General features: G+C 42.4%; 1 protein-coding gene across 2 annotated transcripts in view; it reads right to left on the bottom strand.

The window, feature by feature from the left end:
• Positions 1–21368, bottom strand: part of gpc5c (glypican 5c) — a 141029-nt gene that overhangs the window by 115403 nt on the left and 4258 nt on the right. For both annotated transcript variants that reach the window (XM_050032558.1, XM_050032559.1), the window contains exon 2: positions 10325–10486. In XM_050032558.1, the coding sequence (XP_049888515.1) occupies positions 10325–10486 (162 nt within the window). The remainder of the gene's footprint in view (positions 1–10324; positions 10487–21368) is intronic.

Raw genomic sequence — 21368 nt, 5'->3', positions numbered from 1 at the left:
TATAGCTGTTCAGCACTTGTACATATAAGACGCGACAGTTCGTCTTTTTGGCAGGCTATTTGTCCCACCCCTGCTTAATTTACTGGACGTCTGCGTAAAAAATTACAGTGACGAGCGCAATGCTTTACCCAAAGTTGAACATCTTTTAACTTTTGCCAACCAGAAAAACGCGAAACGTCCAGTGCTGAGTGCAGAACAGACACTCAGTGGTTGGTCATGCTGCTGGCGTTTGTAGCATGATTGCGAGGTGTTCTCATTGAGGAGAATCAAAAAAACATGCTAGCCTCAAGAAAAATGCTTTTCTTTTTGACAAGTCGACATGCAGCTGTCGCTACAGCTGCACTTGTTGCCATCTTCCATGTGCTTTTGTTGTCCCTGTTGTTGTTGGCATTCTTCTACCTGCTTTGGCATTTTACGGCAGACTACAACACTTGTAACCATCCAGAAGGATTGCATCCTTGGTAGCAATGGGTCTGGGGAAAAACTATTATCACTTTTTCAGAATTTTTGTATCAACTTGGCACCGAAGCGTCAGTTCTCTTAACATCCCTAATAACAATTTCATCAAAAAGAGAAGTAGTCTGTCAGTTATACTGCTTATCAGACATTTTCTGATGAGGAGTTTGACTGCCAGCTGCTACACACAGACGTGTGCACATGCAGATCTATATCTCAACCCTATACACACACATACACAAGTTTTATGGCTTGTGGGATCATTCTGGGAAGGACGGGTGCAGCAGAGTCAGACAGGCCACAGGAAAAGGCCAGGCTGGACCAATCAGCAGCAGCAGAGTACAAATCCCATCAGCCAGCCAGACAGATTGTGTTCCAGAAAAGCCAAATTCTCTTGGACAGAGAACAAGCCCCAGGAGATGCGACTCTGTCTGATTACCAAGAAACTTCCTGGACATCAAGCTTATTTTGCTCATACAATCATAGTGAGACTGATGAAGCTTAGTCTACACCAGGAGTGTTTGTTGAGGCACGCTAAAAGACAGTGTCAGAAACAGTGTTTGTGAAGCACTAGCATCAGAAAATCATTCCATGAGAAAAGAGATGGTGCTGGCGAGAAATAAAGGGGTATTTATCTCAGTTTCATTTCAAGCTAGTATGTCAAATTATGGCTGTGGAGACTGGCGGCATGCTAATCTACACAGACCTTGTATTTGTTTAGGCTTGGGATGTAATGTTGGGGAGCATGGATGGTTGGTGAGGAAGACTGAGGCTGTTGGGGAGCAGAATAACAATGATGAAGAAAAATGAAAGGAGACTTTTGGGGTGAAGGAGAAGATGGAGAAGAAATTTGTGTTTATGGTTTCGTTCTGTGGAGCGCGCTCTTGGCAGCTGGGTTATCTTTGAGACACGAGGGTTCCCTGCAGCGCACATGCCAGCACGCAAGCTGTTGGCATGGTGCCCACCCAGGCCCAGCATGCTCTTGTTAAGCAACCAATGCTGGCAAAGCATGGACCACAGACAGAGAGAGACACACGGGAAGAAAGGGGGAGAGTTGTCAGGAAGCAGCAGTACACAGTGAATCCACAGGGCAAAAACCTGTTGATTCATTCTCTTTAAAGGCAAACCACATCACACACTAACACACACACCTGATAGACCACATTCAAACACACCTGCGCACACTTTCACTGAAACTTTACTCAAACCATGTGCCCTCCCTCCATTACATTTTTCTGCTCTCTCTCCTATGCCCTGCTTCTCTGCATTCTCACATATTCATGCTGAGGTGAGAGGGGCAGATGAAAAGCAGAGGTAATTAGGGAAGCTTTGAGTGTGACTTTATGACTGCGAGAGGCTTTGAGCTTTTCCCCTCTTTCCCCCCCTCTTCCCTTTGTTCTTTCCCTCTTTCTCCCCAGCGAGTCTGCAAACTCGGAAGGATACACATCCTGCCCTTATGTGTCATGTCTACTCAGGAGACGAGAGAGGCGTAGATAAAACACAAACATGCCTAGGACACACACGTACACCCTCAAATACGCAATATATTCGCTCCCACTATTAGGTCCATAAACACGTTTCCCCTCCGCCCTGTATGATTAAATGAGACGTGTAGGGATGGATTCCGGATATCCTCCCTAATTTGAGCATGAGCTCATGGTGCAGCGCAATGTCATCCTGTGTCCAAGCATCAGCCTCTAGAGCAATAACCCTGTCGGTCAAAACATCTGCAGAGAAAAATACATGCAGACATGTAGTGAGGGGAAAAAAAAGTAATGATTTGAGAAAGGACGGGCTGAGATGATCACAAGCGAAATGAGTGAGAGAACTTCCAGACAAATGCAGAGATTGCAATATAGATAGAGGGATTTGTGAGGCTGATGAAAGAATAAAGATAGGCCACCACAGCCGAGTGATTCATCATTCCTATCACTTGCACACACACATATAGACATGCAGACACACATGCCTACACAAACATATAAATCATCACTATTTAATAAATAAGACTGTTGCCCTTACATAGGGCGTGTGGTCTACACCACCCAGGATGATCCTGACAGGAGAAATGAAGGCAGCAGAGGAATTTTCAAAACAGTTTCATCTGGGGTGGCTTATAAACAATGAGGCTTTAAGGTAGATATCCCTGTCTGTCTGTCTGTCTCTGCCAGAGGGGGAATCAGAGATGCTGGGGGGTAGGAGTGCAAAGAGCAATAGACATGGAGAATACTGTCTACTGTATCCAAGCAGGCAATCAGGCAGGCTGCAAATTCCCAAGGGGCAGAGACAATTACAGTAGGGTTGAACTCAGCCACCTGTGAAAGCCTGGGGGACAAACATTTACAGGGGGAAGACAAACCAACAAACCACGCAGTCAGTGTTTCTTGTCTTTCTCTACCAATCCTCACATCTCCAAGACCTCTTCTTCTGCCATTAAAAGGAAAATTTGCCACTTTTTATGTCAGGGATATTCGACTTGCTTCGCCTGGGGGCCACTTTTGCTAACTCGCAGAGAGGAGGCAAGGGGACAGCTAATAAACACACAATGATATCTATCAGATAAAAATGAATCAACATTAAAAACAAAGGCAAAATAAAGGCAAATCCATCCGTCCATTTTTCACCAAATTGCCTGTTTTCAACCTTCCAACATTTGCTGTCCTCCCCTATCTTTGCAAAGAGGCAAATCCAGTCTCAGCAGCCCCACACAGGTCAGCTCTATGCAGGATCATTTCTGGGATTTGTGGACATTCAGAGTTTAACCCGGACCTTTGTCAGTGGGTCCACAGGATCCTCCCCCCTACCCCCAATTTTTGGGGGTAAACAAGCTCTATTTTGATGTTTTGTGATGAGCTCTGGCATCTTATTTACATTCAAAATGCAAAAGAAAAAAAATCCTAGTGTCAATCAATTCATTTCTATGTGAATGTGTGAATTAGAAAATGGTTGTCAGGCCACCTGACACCTTATCATAGGCCAGATTTGGCCCGTGAGCTGTACGTTGAATATGTGGATGTCAAATCAGGGTTGATAAAAAAATGTCCTCCACTAAAGTAATAAAATCCTTACTTGGTGCTATATTGACCGAGAAAGACTGTAATACTTCCCCCTTCCATCTAAGTCATTTGGCACGAAAGTGACCTGGTTGACAGGAGGCAGAACTACAAGCTGTTTAAAGTTAGATAGGGGATGCACTCTAAAACAGAACTTCCATGTTCTCTTTGCAGCTCTCTTTTACAGTGTCATGGCTAACTGGGATATTCAGCCACATTTATCTAAAACAGGGAATGCAGCCAAAGTAACGCTGCAAGGAGAGGCCGAGGCCGTGTCTGCTGTCTAAGAGGATGAGATGGTTAGCGACTGTAATGTGCTGCCGTTGACATTGTGGAAAATAATAAAAAAGGTTGATGCCATCTTGGGCTATGCTGGTTCGGACTACAGAGTCTCTGTGTTTTTATTTCATTGCCTACATAAGCAGCCTATAGTATGTTTCGGCTGGGTGTCAGTAACTCACACGCAATGCATCCTGGAACATGTAGGCACAGCAGCTACGCAAGCTGGGGAACTTTGCTTTCTCTGGCAATTAAGCACGCACTGAGGAATTTATTGCTTCAGTTGACTACACTTACCATCAACACTGATTAGACATCTACATTAAGGGTGGTGAATTTTCCCTTTAACAGCTGAGGCCCTCAAGTATCCCTTTGCCTCAGGTTGTGGATTTGGTCACTCTGTCTCTTGCATAGACTCATGTTCATGCTGTCTCCCAGAACAGGGGGGTCTTGAGAGTTCCTGGATGATGAGACAAGGATCAGCTAATTATGTCGCCTCGATGCGGAAAGGCACCGTCCTTGCCATGGCCTCTTTCTCTCCTCTGTCTGTCTCTCTCTCTCTTTTGCTGCTGCTCTTTCTCAAATGAACTCCTTGTCCCATCACTGAAGGGCACCGAAAGTTTTAAACGCAATGCACTTCCATTGATGATAGAGAGCTATCTAGGCCAGCAGAATACATGTCTCTGCAAAGCATTTGTCAACTCCTGTGAGGACAACTTGAGCCCTGAGGTGATCATGGTGACTTGCAAGGGTGGTAAATACTGTACATGCTCACATGTCTTTGGTACACATGTATATGCACTCACACACAATGATCAAGATGCACATGTACAAAATGCTTGAACACCCACATTACACACACACATGCACACAAACACAGATGTCATGGCCTTTAGCTGTGGGCCAGGTCCTCCTCATATCGGTGACACTGGTGATCAAAAGTGTCAGCATTTTCTTGACATCTGCTCCCCAGCAGTGTGAGTATATAGTATACCAGATACTTACTCTCTTGCTCATCATTCCCACCTGTCATTCACGCACATGCAGGCACACACACACACACACACACACACACACACACACAAATTGGATTGCCTGCACAACAATTTGCCAACAGCAGATTGCTGCACATTGGACTGACTAAGTAATTTATATGAGGGCTTGCTGGAACTAACTAAAAGTACTGCTCTCACTCAATTCTCCACTTGCACAACATAGTGTGACTTATATCCATTTTACTAACAGCATGTCTGTTTACTTCCTGTCAGCTCTACAGTATTATTACCTTCAACTCATTTCTTCTCATACAGATGTAAGCCCTCTCAATCATCACTTATAATCCACTAGAAGTGTGCAGTGGTGAGTCTCTGCCGTCTGCCTGTATCTTCTTTTTTTCTGTGTAGGACGTCTATGGGCTTGTACCGCCACAGCGCCCAGGTGAGGCCGGGATTTCATAAAAAGGTAGCGAATGGGTGTCTGACTGTAAGAGGCAGGCACCTAAAAGACACAGCACCAAAAAACAAAAAAAAGGTTGATGTATGTGATTCATTTAGATAATTAATCTTAAAGCAAGTAATTAATTAGATTAATGTTTTTATTGCTAGACAGCCCTATGTTTTATATATTGTTAATAGTATTTACTGTTTGTTTTTGTTTTTGATTATTTTGATAATCGCCTAAGTGCCTTAGATAAGCATTAGGCCACATTTACACCGCAAGCGATGCGTTAGCCTAGCGCTCGCAAACGCTCAAAAATAGAAGAGACACCGATCTTTGGTGCGAGTCACGAGCGAATGGTCACTGTATTCAATAAAAAATCATCATCTACGGTGGCCGAGAGAGGTCACAACATGCGCAACAACAATAGAAAAGCCGCAATGGCCTTTCTCCTGTCGACCGCTCGATCTAATGGAAAAAGAAAGACCTTTATTTTCAGGAAGTAAAGGGTCCAAACTCACTTTAACTTCTTTGGGGTTTATTGGAGATTTGCAAACACGGTGCACTACTGCCACCAAGTGTTCAGGTGTGGTTTGTATTTGACAGGACAGCAGCAGCCGCTGCGCGATGCGTCTGTTCGGTTTTGGTGTGAATGCACGTGTGCTGCCGCTACGCTTGTGGACCGCTTCACGAACGCATCACTTGCGGTGTAAATGAGCCCTTAGTAATGTTAGCTATAGTGCACCAACGTTAGCTTGATTTTCAGAACTAACGTTAGGCCTCTATGGTCCTTTTTTACACTCTGTTCTTGGAGAAGTTGCCAAAAAATAAAGTAACAGACAGTATCTTACAAAAGCGAGCAGTACATGACAGTGCTTTTTTTTCATTTTTAGTAGCCAGCTAGGCTACCTGACTGGCTAATGTCGCTATTTAAAGACACTGAGGTGACTTTAAAATGATGAAAAAAAAAACAACCTACAAAAACAAATGGTAAATACTATTCACAAAATGTACAAAGCTACCTGTGAAAAGTAAAGCAACTAACTTAAGGATGCAAAAGCACTGTGATCACTAATGTTGAGAGCAAAGGTTACTGTAGAGCTGTAAGGAGGAACAAAGACACACAGTTTGTAAACAGAACTCCATCTCACTACATTGTGCAAGTAGAGAATGGATCCACTGATTAAGTAGTGGGCAAACAGACAAACCAGTACAAAGATTCTAGTGGCCAACCCATCTGTTCAACTTTCTCTCAGCCAATCAGGAGGCCTCAGAGAGGTGCCCAACCAGCACGATTACTCCAGATCTGATTGGCTACAACAGGCTGACAGGCCAAAGCCCTTGATGGCAGCTCTAAGCTGGCCCAGCTTAGACTGGGCTCTGTGGCTGACACCTACCCACCATCAGGCCCTAACACTCATTACCTATCAACCATGGCATGGATTAGGAGAGGCTGCCTGTTTGTGTGTTGGGGGTGAGAGGAGACCTGAGGGGGGGCGTAGGTTTAGGGGGGAAGATGAAGAAGAGGATATACAACAGGGGAAGGAGGTTGTTACGTAAAAAGATGTAACCTGCCTTGATTTTTTAGGGCGTGGCAGTCACAGGATAAAAGTGGACGGCAATATCTGGAGAATCCCAAGAGCTTATTGGCTCTGTTTCACCATAAAGATTTGTTATTGCACCATACAGTTGAACCTGTTTCTTCATATTAAACAGTATCAGAAACATTTGCGGAAAAAAAACCTTTCAGCATTCATAAATGTGGTCTGTGTTTATGGGGTCATACTCATGACATGACAACTCCCACACATGACAAAGCACAGTAGGGCCTTTAGGGCTGTCAAAACAAAGGCAGGCCAACAAAAACACTCAGACACACACACACACACTCACACACAGACACACTCCTTACACACACACCATCTCCTTTCTAATGGGCTTGTCCTTTTGGCTAAACTTTAGCAATCAGCAGGAGTGATTCTGGGTTGAAACTATAAAAGCTGGAGAAAGAAAACACGCACACGTAGGACCTGCCGTTACAAGATTTACATTATGACTTGCATGACAGACAGTTGAAAAGTTGCAGAGAGAAACTAGTGGCCACATCATGAAAGAATTATCAAATAAACAGATTAACAGCAGAAGAGCAGAGTTTCTAGCCTGCAGACAAGTGGCTCGGTGGTAAGCTGCATGTGGTGCAATTGGATAGATACAGTACAAACAAAAAAAGGGGGTCGGAGCAGAAAGCTACCCAGAAACAATTTTCCACCATCCAGCGTGTGAATAACAGTACCAAGGGTATCAGCCAAAATCATATTCTCATTACTTCATGCGGTATATGAGCCACTTGCTACTTCACATTCCACTTGAGGCACTCAGACAGCACAGAGACTGTCCTTAGAAGGCCTTGTAAATTGAGGGCTAGTGACATCATCATTTTCGGCACCACCATACTTCAGTTTCTATTGTTATTCCATTGTTATTTTCCATCTTGGCCTTTTCTGGAGATGTGGAACACCTGATCTTCATTCTCTAGACAGGCTCAGACATGAGGTCAGAAGGGAAAGATCTTAATGATGATGATGAAAAGGACAAATACCAGGAACACTATTTGAACATGGCTTCTTTTTTCATATAATCTGCTTGTAAAACAAGTGTAAGAGGGTCTTATCTCCAGCACTCTGTGAACATCTACATAGTAATGTGCTTGAAGAGGCTGGAATTTCCATCTTTGTGGCGTTTCACTACATTGAACACAATGACCTCCTACAGGGTGATTGAAGTGCAATAGTGCTTGACCTCATGAAAGAACAGGTGTGAACACACCCAAAACGCACTGAGGTGTAAATGCAATTGCATTTTCAAATCAGATAGAACGGAAATACGTTATTGCGTGCGAGCGTTTCAACCCAGCAAGGTAGCAGCCGTTAGCCAGTTGGCAAGCTAAGCTACTTGCAAGAAAGCAGCAAGAAAGCTTATGGATATTCAAGACACTTGTCGTAGGAGTCAAGAACAACCAGCAACCTCTAAAGCTGATAATGAATCTAACGCCAAAGTGCCAAAAACTGCAGCCATGGTAAGAGAGACAGGTTGTGGGGGCTGACATTGGGCGAGAGGCAGGGTACACCCTGGACAGGTCGCCAGACTATCGCAGGGCTGACACCTAGAGAGAGACAACCATTCACACTCACATTCACACCTACAGGCAATTTAGGGTCACCAGTTAACCTGTATGTCTTTGGACTGTGGGAGGAAGCCCGAGTACCCGCAGAAAACCCACGCTGACACGGGGAGAACATGCAAGCTCCGCACAGAAGGGCTCTACCACCCCAGGGTTCTAAACTCCCACCCTGGGTTCAAACCAGGGACCCTCTTGCTGTAAGGTGACAATGCTAAATTCACCCCTTGCTCCTCACCAGCTCCACCCTCTTGTTCAAATATGGTCACATCTGGCTCCAAAAACCAAGATGGTGACAGCTGAAATGCCAAAATCAAGGCTTCAAATTGGGAGTTCACAAACCAATGGGTGACATCACAGTAGCTACATGTACGTCCATTATCATATGCAGTCAAGACGAGACCAAGTGTCTGCTTTCAATCTAGGCCGATTAAAGTACACAAGCAAAACTTGGCAACCAGATAATTTATAAAGCAATAGTTATGTAAATGATGGAGAATGCCTACAATCAGTCCTGACTGCAATGGTGACAAAAAATTAAACACATGAAACTGGCAAAAGAAGGAGTATGACAAGAGTGATGTTAAGTTGTTTTGAGTTGGACAGAGCAATTGGATCTCAATTGGATCTCGATGTGGACACAAAAGACACACATTAATACCAGGTGTAAATGTGATCAGGTTAAATCATATATTTAAATACCTTATCTCATATCTTTTAAGGGGGGGTCATTGTGACAGTAATATATATCCTGCCAAGATGACACAAATTAAATGTAACAGTTATCTCTAACCAGTTTCATTCTCTATTACAGCATCTGATCACATATGAGTTGCACACTTGGACCAGTCGTCTTACATCCATTATAAAACAGAACTTGGCCAACATGGTGTCTAAGCAGTCCATTGTCTTAAAAAACTAATTGCATGGTACTGAAATTCCAGTAAGACTAAAAACATCCAAAGCATGTCTCCAACCCTGTGGGATTGTGTCCGGAGGTTTTGGGGAGGAAAAATTTGGTCTATTTCGGAAATGTTAAAACTTAAATGACACTGCAATCACTAGAGGAAGAGGAAGGACAAGCTTGGGCAACTAGTGCACTGCTTTATTCAGTTGGGCGTAGTACAAAAGCCTTTGGCAGGCAAGACCTTGCTGAAACAGGCTTTGTATCTACAGCAGGGCCTTGTTTATCCGGAACTCAGACTTCTGAATGACCAGGCTACGAAAGAGGCATCGCAACCAAAAAAATACACTGCAAAATAAATACCAAACAAACAAACAAAAATAATTATTGTGCACAGATTGCTTCACTCTCCAAAACTACTGTAATTTGTGCGAGGGCTCCAGTAATTGTTTTGCTGTCCTGAGAGCAGGATCAGATAATGACAAAGCAGACCATCCTCCACTAAATGCTGAGAAAAAGGCTTCATACCCTTTTTCCCGTTTACCCTCAGTGATCCCTCTCTACAGTTCTGCTGCTGCCAAACCCACAGAAGAAGGGAAGAAGGGGGGTGAAGCCATGCCCATGTTCTGAGTTGCACACTTGCCTGCACGCCAGCTACCGTGACCCTGGGGAATGGAGTAAAAAAAATTTTCCACCAAAAACTGGACAAATAAATATTCTTTGGAAGCAAGAAAACAAACACAAAGTTATTTTGTTTTTATTGCTGAATTTGGATTGAAAAAAAGGGCATGAGTTCAGTGTCAGGTCAGCATGAAGCTGGGTCAAGTTTTTAAATTAAATACTTCGTAGAAGCGAGCACTTTGGGGTGTATGTCCCATGTGGTGGTGGGTACGGTATGTACCAGATAGCTGTTTGACAATTCACCAATCACACAATCAAATGTCTTTCTCATTCATCATGACAGCCTCAGGCCAATCCCATCTAACCCAGCTTTGGTCCATTTGTCCCAGCACTTACCCTGGAAGGCATCTGAGTGGCCAGAGATGAGGTGCTCAAGCTCGTAGCTGTAGGACTGAATGTTGTGGAGGGTTTCTCTTCTTACGGCTAACTGGTAGCTCTCCTCCATCTTGCGGGTGCAGCAGGACGGACCCTGGTGCTTGCAAACCAACAGATCCACATCTAGAAAAGTCAGAAAAGGACACATTTTAAATTCTTTTAATCAGAAGTTATCTTTCTTTTATTTTCAAGTCAGTGGTAACACCTAAAGCATATCACAAGAAACAGAAGTGCAGATAAAGGTTGAGGTATCTCAGTTTGGATGAGATAAGACAACATCTTTTATCCTGTGAGACAGACATATGATTCTACACTGTGCTGGGCAAATATGTGTGAGTATATGTATAGTGTCCTGAGTATGCACATAGATAGACAGGCCATAACTCCATTGGGAGACAGAGGAGGCACCACGGGAGGGTGAGAAAGTAGACCAAGAATTCATCCATGTTTCCTGCTAAAAATACTGTCTCTGCTACACGTATAAATATCTGTGCCTCATACAATTGCACACATGTCGTCAAGACATACATTTGTACATGCATGTATACTGTATGTCCCATAAAAACATAAAAATACATGCATGCACTTGCATTTTGCAAGGTGAACATGCTAAATTTACTGTCACTTACACAAATGCACCCACACACATACAGAGTAGAGTAATCCGTGTGAAATCACCTCAAGAACTAGACAGTCATTAGCCATAATACTGCAGTTCATTACAACCACATAAAGGCAATGACCTAACTGCAAATACTGTGATCCAAAGAACAGCTCAATCAGGCACAATTACATCAGCGGAAACAAGAGTCCGCCCTGTCCTGCCAGTGTCACCTGCTTCTCACCATCGCTACATACATAAACACTGTAATGACATCACTGAGACTGCTTGCAATTAGCATGGGCTATTAAAATCATCCTTTCCCACACATTTCCTTGAACAGGGACATTTCCATAATGCAGAAGTCTGATATGATAACTAATTTTACAGGGGGAAGGGCTGGACGGGGGTGGCTAGAGGCAGGTGTTGTAACCAGAGCCTAAAGCATGGCCTTAGGACAGACCGCAAGACCAGTGCCTCACTGTCCAAATCCCTCCATGAAACACAATAGGGTTGCATTCTCAATCCCTCTTTCCCTTTCTGCTCCCTCTCTCCCATTTGCCTGGCATATCCTAGTGAGGCCTGGGTGTCTCTTAATTACCCAGTGAGGCTCCATTTGTTCCCATCCCAGAGCCAGGCGAGTGAAGTCATAACTGGCTGTCCTGCCCCTTACAGCTCATTATCTCAATCTCTGTGGCAGTACAGTCTTTTTATGTTGACACCATATCCCTGTCGACACTGTTTCCGTGTTGATACTGTTCCTGCAAAATCCTATCCTGTTTTTTCATGGGTGTGTTAAGGAATACCACTTTAATGTTGCTTACCTAGTAGGGCTGCACAATTTACCTTCATCGCGACATCAACATGCGTAATGTTGGTATCTCGAAGCACTGCTTGAACTGTGATAAGTAGTACGTACACATGTTCCATGCATTCACACGCTGCATGTTGTGTTGAAACAGTGACAATGCATGACTTAAATAGTATTTCTCATGTAACAGAAACCACTGAGAATGAAACTTGAGTTTTGGATGTTATTATCATACTGTCCATGATGTGTTGGTGTTTTACTTCTGGTGCTGTACATAGATCTGACACCAGTCCGCCCACCCATCTGCTCTCATCCCTGACTTTCTGAGGCTTGGCTATTTCCCGGTAAATGTGGCGGGGTGGCACAGAAGTTCCTGTGGACCACTCTACCACTCGTAGACAATAATCTTGTATTTTAAGGTTCATAAAATACACCTGAATTCATGAATATATAGGATATTACTACGGACATTCCTGTTATCTTAGATAGCTTTGCGATCCAGGGGACGCAGCACATTTTTTGATAATGCTACATTGTGACTGTGCTACTGATTGATGACATGATTGATATGTTAGCAGCACAAATCTAAAGCAGACAGACATTAAAACGCTATACTTCAGTATCTGTTAATTTATCATGAGTCATATCGTCATCACAATATTAACAAACACTATCACATAGTGCATTTTTTCCTGAAATCATGCAGCGCAATTACCTAGACCATCAATGAATAAGTCTGCATACCACCAATTTTAACAAACTACAATACTAAACTTTTGTTTTGGGCTGGCTTACATCTGCTACTTTTCAAAGTACCTCCTACCAGGCTTAAAAGGGCTCCTTTCCAAATGTGATTGATGGGTGCAATATATATGAGAACCCCAATCTATTTCAACATACATACTTTGTGTAAATACAAGTCTAAACACACATCAATATGCACTTTTAAATGAATCTATCAATAAAATTTCCCAATGCATGATCAATGTAAGAGTAACTCCAAAAAACAATATGGCTCTGTCAGTTCTAATTCTGTGTGTTTGGTTTTGGTTATGAAGACATAAAAAACAAGTGAACACTGTTGGCGGTCTACCTCATCCTGGGATTAAATGTCATCATACTTCCACCATTACATCTAGTGACACCAACTTTATAACATGGATCTCTTTTAATATGACCTCACCAACCAAGAGGAGCAATCCAAGAACACATTTCCATTACTTTATATTGGGTAAGTGCAACTGCGCAGCACTGATAAGGCAGGGCTCAACATTACAGCTTGTCTGCCTGTCTGGGACGAGTGGAAGAGAAATTTAATTGCCTCATTAAAGGCGCTGTATGTAAGAATGTGGCCAAAACAGTTACTGCACTCAAATTCAAAATACTGCCGCGAGTCGTGTCCGCCCCCCCTCCCTTACAAATTCGAGGTTGCTGGACAGCGGCAGGCTGGAGACTGATTTGTTTGCCCACGGGCGGCTGCTGTGGCAGGGCCACGTCGCCGCGTCCTTGATCTTCGGTTTTCCAGTGGACCGTTCGAGCAAGTCCGGCTTCTCTGCTGCTAACGCTGCTGCCGGGATACAGCTGAGGAGACTGCTAATGCTATGTACTGGGACACTGCTAATGCTGCTTGCCGTGCTGCTGTAGCTCAGTCGTAACTGTAACTGATGCTGAGACTCTACTGACTGCGTGACTGGTAGACGGCGGTGGGTGGCGCAACAGGCCAAAACACAAATTCAAAACATAAACATGATTTGCGGACTGTAAAAATGTTTTTTAAATGCAAATATTCTGGCTGTACTATTGTTGTCGGTGAGATTTGTATGTTATATGAACATTATTCCTTAGTCTCTCTCTGTGACATATTAGGATGATTTTACAACTATTTGCTTTAGATTTCTTACATATGGCTCCTTTAAATGAGTTAAAAGTCATAAACAAAAACAAAAACAAATAGTGAGCTGTACACAATTCAGAACAATATCAATCAAACCAGATTTGGCTGGTCAATACAAATATTCATTCCTTTTTTCCATATAGAGTTTGAGAGTTTTAATGGGGTTCAGCAGGACGTTCAGTGTGACAGTAACATTCACGTATTATAGTAAACAAGCTTATTATGCTAACAATAGATGGGAAATGTGCAACAATATTTTTTGCCAACACTAGATACCCAACTGCTTCGAGCTGTAAATTAACCATTTCTAATCAAAAGTAAGAAGATACCATTATCTCAGAGCCTTGCCAACTTCTCTCTCTTAGTCAAATGAAAACATTCAGAATACTGATTTCAAACGACTGCATTTTTGGCCCACGATAAGTCCAACTCAGACAGGCTGCTCTCGTGCACTGTTCGTACATGTACCCAAGAAAAGTAACGCATCAAAATTCGCTTATAACACACGTAATCGTTAGCCAGTAGTTCGTGTATATAGACTGGTGTTCAAGACCGTGTGAAACCAAGTGAACTTTGAGTTATTTTAAAGTACGTCATCGCCATGTTTCTTTTCCTAAACCTAACCTTTGTAGCTTTATTTGCTTAAACCATAACTTCACGTCAAGTACATAACACGACACCATTTGTGGGCGCTAGGTCATTAGATATCATACGAACCACCGTATGTGCATTTTCATAAGATATCATATGAACCATTGTATTAGGATACGCTGACTTCTGAGTCATGCCTTGAGTGACCAATCAGTAGTCGATCCAAGTATTCTGCAGAGTAGGAACCACTTGCAGTTCAAACACTCACCTCCACTGACTCAGAAATTAAATTCTAATTTGAATAAAAATTTAAGAATAATATCATAAAGGATTGGTTTTTATTATTGTAGCTGATGAATGAACAAAATCATAACCTCCTTGGCACAAGTAATTAGCCCATAAAATGAATGGAAAACTAAAACGTAGAAAGTGGTTGCTCACTGACTGTCCTAAATCAGATTGAAGGCCGCTGATCCGTTGTCACAACAAACCATGCAAACTTTTCTCCTAGTTGACAGTGAGTTGTGGGAGATGTCTCTCAACTGCCAACTGAGTGCCAATGTGGTGCCACCGTGCCACTCAGCTCGGCATAAAAATGTCATATAAAAAAGTGCTAGTATCGTATGTCATAAAAAAAAGGTCATAGTATAGTATGCCATAAAAATGTCATGTGAAAAGCTATACCATAGTATGTCATTAAAAATGTGTACTTTGAATACTTTGATAAAAACAAGGTTTGTCTCAGTTCTGCATTTGCTAACAAAATGAAAAAAGTAAATTATTGTCATTTATTATAGTCAAGTGACTTTAGTGCCTGAACAAGTGAAAGGCAAATTTACTAGTCCAAAACACAAGTGCCTCAAAAAGTTGATGGTGAACCATGTTAGGTGTAACGTATTGGTTGTCTGGGTAGGTTTACATGCAACAATGAACCATAAATGTCTTCTCTAGAAGCTATATTGTCCAAAAATTGATATCCTTTAAATTTCCATCAACTACTAAAAAAGTAAGGACATTTGTCAATCACTCAATAAACAGAAGTGTCTACACACAGGTGGGACCTCATCACTGAAGACATCTTAAATAAGCTGATTCATTAAACACATACCAAGCTCAATCTGTTCTCTCTGCTATCTTAGCTAGAAATTCTCAGCGCCACTTCATAGAGCCCTTGGTAAAGCAAACTATAAATTTGGCTCCTGGAAAGCATACTGTAGTCCACGTGGGAAAGATATATTGCTTTAATTCTGTTTTAAGGTTGTCATTTCACCACAATTGGTGTGTGTCCTCTCTCCCCTTCTGTCCCTGACCCCGTTCTCCTCACCGGCTGGCTCTTTCCCTCCTTTGTGTTTGTGTGTTATCTGTGATATGAAACTAATATCCAGGGACTCACAGAGGAATCCAGCCTGGCCTCTCCGTCCCTTGCGAGTAGCTGCATGGAGTAAGTGATACTCAGAGAGACTTTGGCTGTTAAAGCCACCACAGCAGTCAGGACAGGCTGACTGTGTCACGAATATACCACGCCACTTTCTGGAATCATTAGAAGCCAATTGTCACTATTTGTATGTCCAACAGCAAACATATTGCTGAGTCCACTCTTTTTTCATCTTTGAAAATATATTACAGACAGTATACCAACAAACAGCATTTAGTGGATTCTGCCTGAAGGATACACTAAAATATGTATTGGGGACTTGAGGCGCAGTCGTCCAAGGACTCTATGAGACACTTAAGTCTACAATGTAGGACGTATCTATTAATATCTAGTAACACGTGTATCATGAAAACCATACTTCATTTGCATTTTCAGTATATAGACTACAGACATCTAAAACACAGAAATGTCATGTTTTATTGTTTCATGAAAATAAAGCAAACAAAACATTGAATTTCTCCTCAGGGGGATTAATAAAGTAAATAAACTTAAACTTAATGAGGATTTTAAAGAGTATTCAATGTAAACTTAAAAAAAAAATCTCTAAATTTAAAATATTTTCATAGATTCTCACCCTCTTCCAGTCAAATCTTAGTAGGCACCTTTGGCAGCAGTAACAGTTTTGAACATCTGGACAATTTTTCTCCCTTATTCTTTGCAAAAGTACTCAAGCGCTGTCAAATTGCTTGGGGACGATGACTCAACAACAATTTTCAAGCTTCAAATGTTGGATTGGATGGATTGTATTGGTGTCTGACGTAACTTTGGCTGAGATCAGCTTTGTTCATTTTTGTTTACTTCAACTTTCTCTTTGCCACTCTGCCATAAAGTTATTATATGCGGTGTCTCTCCAATCTCAGCAATGGAACCCTGCAGCTACTTCACACAGGTGGCCTCACTCATTAATGCTCTGCTCACAGACACAACTTCTGTGGCATAAAATTTAAAGTTATTTCTTTTTTTTAAGTTGATCTTCCTGTAACTTGTAAATTTTCTTGTATGCATGCATCACATGACTGGTACTTTTTAACAACCTTGTTGTGGAGTTTGTCTCCATCCTGTTGTTGTTGCCAGGAAATAAAATGGATCAGTTGTTGGACCTTTCAGATACTGATGCTTTTCACCATAGCCCCTGTCACACATGCACTGCAAACCTGAAATTATCTACACATAACCCTGAGGACTTGTACGTGAGAACGAACTGTCCGAAGCAGTTGGACTGGATATCTTAGAAATCTAACCCTGTCCGCTCCCTACAAAGTCCTTGTAATGTCCAACTGAGCCCATGTGTGGATAGAGCACGTAAGTGTGCAGAGAATTCACCGTGAGCAAGTGGGCATGTGGGTGACGTTCCGATGATGCGACTCATGGAAAACTGGGAGAAAATAAACATCCACGAGTAAAGAAGAAGGGTCATTTAAACAAAGACGGCAATGAAAATGTCTAGCTGAAGAGGTGACGAGATTCGGTAACTCGGTAGCTCTGTGGCATGTCCTGTCTCTTGTATGCACTGACAAGGTGCCACTCCACGCCGACACCAGAGTATCTGAACCGATCTGCCGCAGACAATTCCCTGTTGTGTGCAACATGTGTGAAAGGGAAACTCCGGACAATGTCCTGACTTGCTCCTGCAGACTTTGTGCGGAGTTGATGTGAGAAAATGTCTCATGATGAATCACCAGTGATATCTTTTCAATTATTAGGCCCATTTAAAGGCAGCCAGCTGTGGCACTCATGATTAAGGTGTATCATTACTTTAAATACTTTAAATTGAGTAATAAATATTTTTTGTGAGAGTACGTAGTGGAAGACAGCAAACTGAGCTCTGAGTTTCAAAACTTGTGCCCACATTGTAGGTGCACTGGTTAAATAACAGTTTTTAATATGCTGAAAACTTGTGAGAACAGATAAATTGCACAGACAGGTATAGTATGCAGAATGTGAGGATCGGCAGTTTTGTAGCAGGACGTGCTACAGTGAATTTATTCTAACAAATTTCAAAGTTTCTCAAGAATTGTAAATGCTATGTTGTCTACACGTTGTAGCTTTTCATCTGACTTCAAATAACAAATTTCGGCTTTAATGTGACTTAACATAGACCCCAGTAGGCCAAGAGGACTGCACTCTACAGGTCCTTAGTGCCCAATGTGTATGCTGCTCCTTCTGCCTGGCTAAACCTTAACACACTCTGCTCTCCAGACTGGATGTCAACTCTGAATCCTAATTCCCTTAATCGTCCTCAGGTGACAAATACCTCTGGAGTAATTTGCCGTATTAAAGCCATGGCTCAGGGGTCTTGACTTGTTAGTCACAATCCCTTCAGCAACACCTCAGTGCCCTTCATTGCACAAGTCAAAACTCCTGATTGGAGAAACTCTACCACTGTATAATTGCCCTGCTAACTCACATGCCATTCTCAATATGTGGTACTACAGTAGCATGGCCGAATACAGTACACTGCTGAGAGGATGGTTATGCTATAACCACCCTTTTCAAACACACGTGCACAAACTCCTGCACTCATGAAATGATTTATATGCAGCTCACATCTCCTCAATACGGTATGGAAATTTTGTTATGATTTGGAATGCGCTGATGACCAGGAGGGTTGCGGTTTCCTGATGCTGCTGTTTTGATATTTTTTGAGAACAAGAATAACTTTGTTAGAAAGTAGGCAATTAATGCAGTAACCCTTCTCCTGCCCCAGGAAGCCAGTTCCCTTTGAAGTTCCCAGATCCACTGAACATACAGGATATTTACTACAGATTTGCTGTGTTTTGGATGGACCGCGTTGAATGAAAACACATCTCAAAGAGTCTCTGCCGCATACCTGCATTTTTTGGACAACCTTGAAACTCAACTGGAATGTTTTGCTTTCCCAGATCCCGAGCTGGAACTGCCTACAGTGATTGGCACGGGGTCCAAAGCCACGCCAGAGGGCAGAGGTTGGACAGACAGAGCACAAAGAGAGAAGTGGAAGGCGGGTGGGCAGATAGATACAGGCCTGATGAAGCAGCATTATATCAGAGAGGTGCTCAACCACACACTGGCAGAGTAATTATGTTAACATTTAAAATAATCTGTTGAACACTCCCTCCCAGAAATCAGCCCCCCTCTCATGTAGTAATTCTATCCTGAGAGTGCAAGAAGGTTCATCTTTTCTAAATGGTTACATTATTGGAGAGGTAGATGATATACTTGGCAGTCTACTAACTTCATAAAATTGCCTCAGCCTCTACTACAGTAGCAAGCCAGCAGGGTATGGTAGCACACAATGAACTGAAACACAAGATGGACTTAGGCCGAAATCCAATAAGAGATGTTGGGTAGACACCGACTCAGACACAGTAATCAGCTTCAGACTGGGACAACACTGGTTAAGGATGGTGTGTTTGGGGTGGGCTGGAGAAAGAGCGTCTGAGGTGCTTGTCAGGTCAACAATCTGTCTTTTACTTGAAGCCATTGTCAGGGATGTTATTTTTCTCACCAGTGTTTCCCTAATGGCTTTAGTTTTACAAAACACAGCGTACTTATGTGAATTTTACATTACATCGGTTAGTTGACAGATGGCCAGGAGAAGAAACACAGAAGCTCAATGATGTTAAGTGTGTATGGAGTACAGTAGGTGTGCTCCATGTGTATGCTGTCAGTGAGAAAGGCCAAGTTAAAAAGGGAATCAAAAATAACTACAGCCAATCAAAGAACATGTTGAGCTTTGAGAGCTTGCCAAGGCTTTTGACGCTGTAACTGGTTAAGGGTGTGGTGACATGCGATAACACACTGTGTTCCCATTCCCTCGCTATTAACACATGACCCTGCCTGCCTTGTATTAAAGATACAAGACACTTTCTCTTTCACTCAAAAATAGCTGTTAATGACTCGGTAAATCAGAGAATGGCAGCAGAGTAATACGCTGACCAGAGCGTTTGTGTGTGTGTGGTATGTACACAATCAGATAAGCCCCGCTCAATCAGATAGTTTTAACAGAGCTGGAAAATAGGTTGATCATATCTGAGGACATTATCTAAAGGAGCCAGCTGTAGAATTAGTGTGTCTGTGAACAGCACTGCTGGCTGTCTGCTTTCCAAATGATCTATCTCCAAAGGGCTATATCAGCACCCTGTGGTAATCTCAATATGGAGCATTTGGCTGTGTACCACAGTACCAAAGTGGCCATAACTCTTCAAAATAATCACAGGATAAGCAACTTCATGTCACCGATTATCTAAGTTCCCTTGATGGTGAATCTGGCACGGAAATAAAGTTGCTCTTTATAAAGTGCGGCCTAGGGAACAAACATTTAATGCCTGGAAAGCAAATATTTTTGGCTGAAATAATTAATACAAGGGCATACAGTACTGGTAAAATAATTCAGAGTCTTTTAATGGTCACTTAAAGGGATAGTTTGCAACTTTTCGGTCAGCTATATACTATAACAATGTCAATAGTATGTGTAAATGAACTACACTGAACTAAACTTCCCTCCCTCTTACCAGCCCCCAGATATCGCTGCATCATTCGGCAGATTTTAGCTGGCTTTAGGGCTGTTACTCTAACTACAGATTGCTGTACGGACACAAACAAGCAGATCGAGACAGAGAGTGGCCCCTCTCACTCAAACTCAGACCAAACCTGGGGCAATCTGTAAAACTAGGTGATGCTGATCAAATATAAACAAAGATTTTGTTACTGTATTGCCTTTTTCTCGCCCTAAAATCTATTCAGAAACATATTTTAGTGCACTGTTTGGCTGTAATATGAGAATCTGTGAACAAGAAGTGGGTGCCATACTGTTCTCTGTATTGTACAAACGGGGGCTGAAAAAACTGAGATCAAACGGTAAAACTAAGTAGTGCTAATCAAATATAAACCAAGATTCTGTGACTGAGTTGCCTATTTCTCGCCTCAAATGTTTCCAGAAACTTCTTTTAACCCCTTAACTGTCATTCGATAATGTTGGTAACAAGTCCGCCACCATATTGTTTCCTGTGGAAAAATGGCCAAGCTCACATTATGTTAGCCACCAGCGGGAGCGTTTATTGGTCTGGTGCGGTGCAGTGCATTCTGGTAGTTGTAGATTTTCTACCTATTGAGCCAAAGCCAACGCCAATGCCACAGCCCTGTTTCTCTGGTCATATAGCACCAGTTTCAAAAGTCTTTCTACTGCACAGACAGCCAAGTTTTAAAACAAGACCATCTTTCCAACAGTGAAATACTATTTTAAATTCTAAGTGCCTCCAAAGTAGTGATTCCCATCTGGTCCAGTTACGGGGTCCAGATTTCCCTTTGGTCATTCTTTCAAGGACAAGGTACTTCAATGTATTCAGCATCATACTTTGGCCATGTCCTTGACCTAGTTTGCTGTCTTTGTCTTGTAGCTGTCCGTTAGTCACTCACTCTACAACAGGGAACAGTACTTCAAAGTAAAAGCTCTGTGTCGGAAATTCACTGTACTTCAAAATATAGTTTTTCAGAATGGACCCGGTGCCCACATTTGGACCAGGACCCACCAGTTGGGAACCACTGCTCTAAAGTACACTGTATAGTTTAGTATGGGTTAGTCTCTATATACAGACTCTACATTCAGTGTAGGGATGGGCAGCACAAGCAAAAACACTATTCGAAAATCATGGCAACTATTCGACAATTTTTCGAATAATCCCCCCCCCCCCC

Source organism: Epinephelus moara, chromosome 21 (assembly GCF_006386435.1).
Source record: "Epinephelus moara isolate mb chromosome 21, YSFRI_EMoa_1.0, whole genome shotgun sequence".
Classification (NCBI taxonomy): Eukaryota; Metazoa; Chordata; class Actinopteri; order Perciformes; family Serranidae; genus Epinephelus; species Epinephelus moara.
The sequence above is the reverse complement of the archived record's forward strand: the minus strand, read 5'-3'. Positions and strand labels throughout refer to the sequence as shown.